The sequence below is a fragment of the Aegilops tauschii genome, chromosome 2 (genome assembly GCF_002575655.3).
Source record: "Aegilops tauschii subsp. strangulata cultivar AL8/78 chromosome 2, Aet v6.0, whole genome shotgun sequence".
Classification (NCBI taxonomy): Eukaryota; Viridiplantae; Streptophyta; class Magnoliopsida; order Poales; family Poaceae; genus Aegilops; species Aegilops tauschii.
In genome coordinates this window covers 599,382,926-599,387,877 of record NC_053036.3, presented here as the reverse complement: position 1 = coordinate 599,387,877, position 4,952 = coordinate 599,382,926, and the positions used below count along the sequence as shown (strand labels likewise).

General features: G+C 48.6%; 1 protein-coding gene across 1 annotated transcript; it reads left to right on the top strand.

The window, feature by feature from the left end:
- The first annotated feature begins 278 nt into the window (after window positions 1-278).
- On the top strand, window positions 279-3,099 carry LOC141041803 (G-type lectin S-receptor-like serine/threonine-protein kinase SD2-5). The gene is made up of 3 exons (XM_073509127.1): window positions 279-722; window positions 1,443-1,504; window positions 1,608-3,099. Exons 2-3 carry the CDS (start codon window positions 1,471-1,473, stop codon window positions 2,954-2,956), a joined length of 1,383 nt encoding a protein of 460 aa, XP_073365228.1. The 5' UTR covers window positions 279-722; window positions 1,443-1,470; the 3' UTR covers window positions 2,957-3,099.
- The last annotated feature ends 1,853 nt before the right edge of the window (window positions 3,100-4,952 follow it).

Genomic DNA, 4,952 nt, shown 5'->3' with positions numbered 1-4,952 from the left:
CTTGTAGGTGAAAGGATTTTGTATCTGAATCCACTCTCTTTCTGCGTGTGTGTGAGAGAGAGAACCCCGTCAGCCTCTGTTCATAGGTCAACGTGCACGAGGAGACGAGAGGAAAAATCTACGCCTCTAGTGTCCCTCCCTGAGGACTTTGTCAAACTGTATAATTCACCACACTGGGCCAGGGCCATGCCAACATAGCAGAGCACAAGTCGCCAGCACGACCGGAGACGGAAGCGGAAGCTACACAGGACGCGCGGGCCGGGCGTCGCCGTCACAACGTGCAAGATGAGATGATGATTCAGACGAGAGATGCCACAAAGCCGCAAACACCTGCAGGCAACTGAGCGACCTCCGCTCGCCTGGTCCAACGCCTCTGGTTAGCTAGCTAGCTACTCTACTTAGCTGGAGCAGTCAAGCACGGCTGCACGCGCTTACTCATCTCCTTCCTTCCTCCCACCTGCATCTGATCTGCACACACATTGACACCTACCCCGACTCACCCGGCCGGTCGGACGCACCCCACATAACAGACCACTCTCCTCTCTGATCGTCTTATTATATATCAGAGCCATGCTTCGCTGCGCTCAGTGAGATTCGTCCGTGCTAATTAAGCGCGCGGGCGGGCGGGGTGCACTTTACCCTCATTTTTAGAAGCGGAAGCAGCAGCAGCAGCAGCGCTGGGTGCACTAAGAAGATCGAGCGGAAAGAAGACGCTGACGCAAGTAAGTTGCTCTGTCTTCATGCCACTATCTTGCCACTGCAACTGCTGTCCTACGGTCAGTTTCTGTTACCCAATCGAGTTGATCTATGGCTCTCTGAATGTGCAACCGCTGAGTTTCTGAAGCTTGATCGTCTGATCCGGTCAGTTGTCCTAGCAGCCGCTATCGTTTTCTGAATTTGCAACCGCGGATCATCCATCCTTGGTATCTAGAATAGATTCCTTTCTGTTTGAGCAGTTTATGGAATGGGTGCTGGGTGGTGGGTGCTAGTAACTTTGATCGATTCAGGAGATGCTGTGCAACGAAATTATTGGATCTCTCTCCCGGTCTCCCGTTTTATTTCTGGGCATAATAAGTAAGTGAAATAAAAAGAGTAGCTACAGTCCACCTGTCCTCGCTAAGGCTAAACTAGGGCAAGTAAAACCTGCTCTAGTCAAATGATGGAATCGTCAAACCGACTATGCAAGCGGAGAGCAATGGTTGGTTGGTTGCATATGCCCTGCTGCCTTCTTTCTTAATCGTCTGACATATGCCATGACGCAGATACCGTTTACAAGTCCAAGCACGCTCCACAACAATCAGTTTCGTCAACTTTACCTGTCGAATCAATCAGTCTCTTGCCAGCATTATCACTATCTTCACGCTGAGCCATTTAACTAGGAGTAATGGAGAGTAGAATGATTATTACGCTTGTCTGACTAATATCATAAACTCGTAATGCAGGAAGCAAGAAGGCGTTGAGAGCTTGGGCATGTCAGGCATGTCGGCGGCTGTCACTGCAACTGGTAAGATACATACACCTGCACCTGACAGAATGAGTAGACTTTAACTGTATGGTCCTTGATCAGTTTTTCATCAGCTAACTCGTTCTTGTCTCGGTTCATCCAGTATCGGCGGTATGTGCGACCGTGGCGGTGTTCATAACGATGGCTGTGATCAGGCGATGCCGTCATGTGAGGAAGAAAATGCACAAGAAGATCGTGACAAAGATCATGGAGGAGATCAGCAGAAGGAACCGGGACCGGCGAGCAGCCCCGGACGACGGCGGCGCCGTGGACGACGTGGTCATCGAGATCGGCCCGGTGGAGAAGTTCCTACACGAGATACTCAACGAGAAGCCGATGCGGTTCAGCTCCGAGCAGCTGGTGTCGTGCACCGGGAACTACTCCACCGAGCTCGGCTCGGGCGGCTTCGGGGTGGTCTACAAAGGGGAGCTCCCCAACGGGCTGCCCGTGGCGGTGAAGGTGCTCAAGGTGTCCATGAACAAGAAGGTGCAGGAAGGGTTCATGGCGGAGATCGGCACCATCGGCCGGACCTACCACGTGCACCTCGTGAGGCTCTACGGCTTCTGCTTCGACCCGGACACCAAGGCGCTGGTCTATGAGTACGTGGAGAACGGCTCCTTGGAGAAGTACCTCTACCGAGACGGGGAAGGCGATGGTGACGGCGGGGAGGAGAGGAGGGAGAAGCTTGAGTGGCGGACGCTGCACAGCATCGCCGTCGGCACGGCGAAGGGGATCAGGTACCTGCACGAGGAGTGCCAGCACAGGATCGTGCACTACGACATCAAGCCGCCCAACATCCTCCTCACCGCCGACTTCACGCCCAAGGTGGCCGACTTCGGGCTGGCCCGGCTGGGCGAGCGCGAGAACACGCACATGTCGTCGCTCACGGGCGGCGGGCGCGGGACGCCGGGGTACGCCGCGCCGGAGTTGTGGATGGCGCTGCCGACGACGGAGAAGTGCGACGTGTACAGCTTCGGGATGGTCTTGTTCGAGATCCTGGGGCGACGCCGGAACTACGACGCCCGGCTGGAAGACGAGAGCCGAGAGTGGTTCCCCAAGTGGGTGTGGGACAAGTACGAGCAAGGGGACATGGAGTGCATCGTGTCCGCGGCCGCCGGCATCGAGGAGGCTGACCGGGAGAAGGCGGAGACCATGTGTAAGGTGGCCCTGTGGTGCGTCCAGTTCCAGCCGTCGGCGCGGCCGACGATGAGCAGCGTGGTGCGGATGCTGGAGGGGGAGATGGCCATCGTGCCGCCGGTGAACCCGTTCCACTACGTGTCGAGCGGCGGCAGCTCCAGCGGTTGGGCGTTGTCGAGCGGCACCGGCACGTACACGAGCAGCAGCCGGGACACGGGGAGGGACAGCGAGGTCTCGGCAGCAAGCGCTCCTGCTCCTAAGCCGAGCGATGCAATGGTGAAGGATGCCAAGTCCATTGATCCAGTGACGGCATAGGGTGAAGCTCCACACGGAGTCTTGCTCTGTTTCCAGTTTACACAAGTAGGAAATGTTTTTTCTCGCAAAAAAAGTAAGAAATGTTTTGTAAATTAGCATTATTGACTTATGATTTTTGGGGAATGTTTTTTTAAGAAAAGAAAGGCTTCCCCTTCCTATTTCCATTAGACTGCTCACAATGGGGAGTAACACAGAGTAGTAACTTGCCGATGTTACTAGTCTATGTTACTACCTCCATAATGGGTAGTAAGATATGAGTGGTATCATGAAAGAGTTCATTTATTAGGCTATAGACTCATTATGCCTTGAAATGTGTGATGTTACAGTAACTACCTAAGTTATCACAGACCCCTCTCTCCTCATTAATTAGCTGCCACATAAGCAATTTTGTATTGAAATGTGTGATGTTACTAGTTAAGTTACTCCCATTGTGACTAGTCTTAAGGAAAACCAATAATACGAGCTACAAGCAGAACAATAGCAAAATAAGCAGGAACATAACCAAACAAAGGCACTCGAGGCCACTTAGACCACTATTACTACTACTCTCTCCGTCCCAACATAAGTGTCTTGAGCTTAGACACTTATTTTGGGACGTAGAAAGTACTAGAGAAGAAGCACTCCGTCTCCAACAGCTAGCATCAAGGAGGCCTTCTAGATATTCATCCTCCCAGCCTTGGCACGTTGTACCACTACCCTTGCGAAGCTTTATACACATCACTTGCTACATGTTCTAGTAGCCTTGTTCCCAAATCCAACACCTTTTTGTTTTGTTCCTTTGTCTGCAAAATAGACCAAGCCATTATTCAATAGTTCACCAGTTGAATCAATGTCATTGGATCATTTTAAATTTTGTTATAAAAAGAATCTCATTTCTACATTTCCAAATAGTTTAAAACATAGCAGCCACCCCAATCAGAACTAATTTTCTGTCCACCTTTCTAAAGGTTTTAATCCAGCTCCCTAAGCAATCTTCAATAGAAGAGGGGGTAGATCTTAAACCAAAGGTAAATGTAGGCAAGCTCCAGATCAGTGAAGCGGCAAAACAGGTGAAAAGTAAATGATTGCTAGTTTCATATTTACCACACATCACACATTCTTTGGGACCTTTCCAGCTCCTTTTCTAAAGTGAATCTTTAGATAGTATACTTGTTCTATTAACCAACCACAAAAACACTTTGATTTTGGCAAGTACTTTCACCTTTCAAAGGATTGTTTGTGGGAAATTACAGTCCTCAGCGATCATTTTCCTATATAAGGATTTTACTGAAAATTTTCTATATCCAGTTAAAACCCACTCCACCTTATCTTTACCACTCCATTTCAATTTCTTCACATCTGATTTTTAGACTATTCCAAACCTCCAGGGTTCCCCCCTACAAAGTTCTTCTAAATCTGAAACCTGGCCACCCTTTCTGGATAGCCTCAGCTATTGTAATGTCATCATCAAAACACAGATCATATATCCTAGGATAATCATCTTTCAATGTCTTATCATCCACCCAAACATCTTCCCATAAAATAGTGTTTTTCCATCACCCAGGTTTTTCTTAGCATAATTTATAAAATATATCCTTCACTTTCAACAGACTGGACCAAAATTGGGAATCTCCGATCTTTTTTTAACTCAAGAAATGCAGCCATGAGGTACATATTTCCCTTATAAGACAGATTGCCAAAGCCCTTCTTCAGTTTTCAGTTTCCAATACCATTTAACTAACAGAGCTTTGTTCATGATATCTAGATTAAAAATCCCGAAACCATTTAACTAAGAGAGCTTCGAATTAACTAAATGGTATTTCTTATTGTCTTCATCCTCTTGCCAAACAAGTCTAGACCTAAAAAATCTGCTTTTTTCATTATGCCCACTCGCATGAGATAGAAAGACATCATAAAAAGAGGTATGTTGGTTAAGCAAGATTGCAGCAAAGTTATCCTCCCTGCAATGGAACCCAAAAGTCTTCCCTACCGTCAGCTACATCTTTTTTCAATTTTC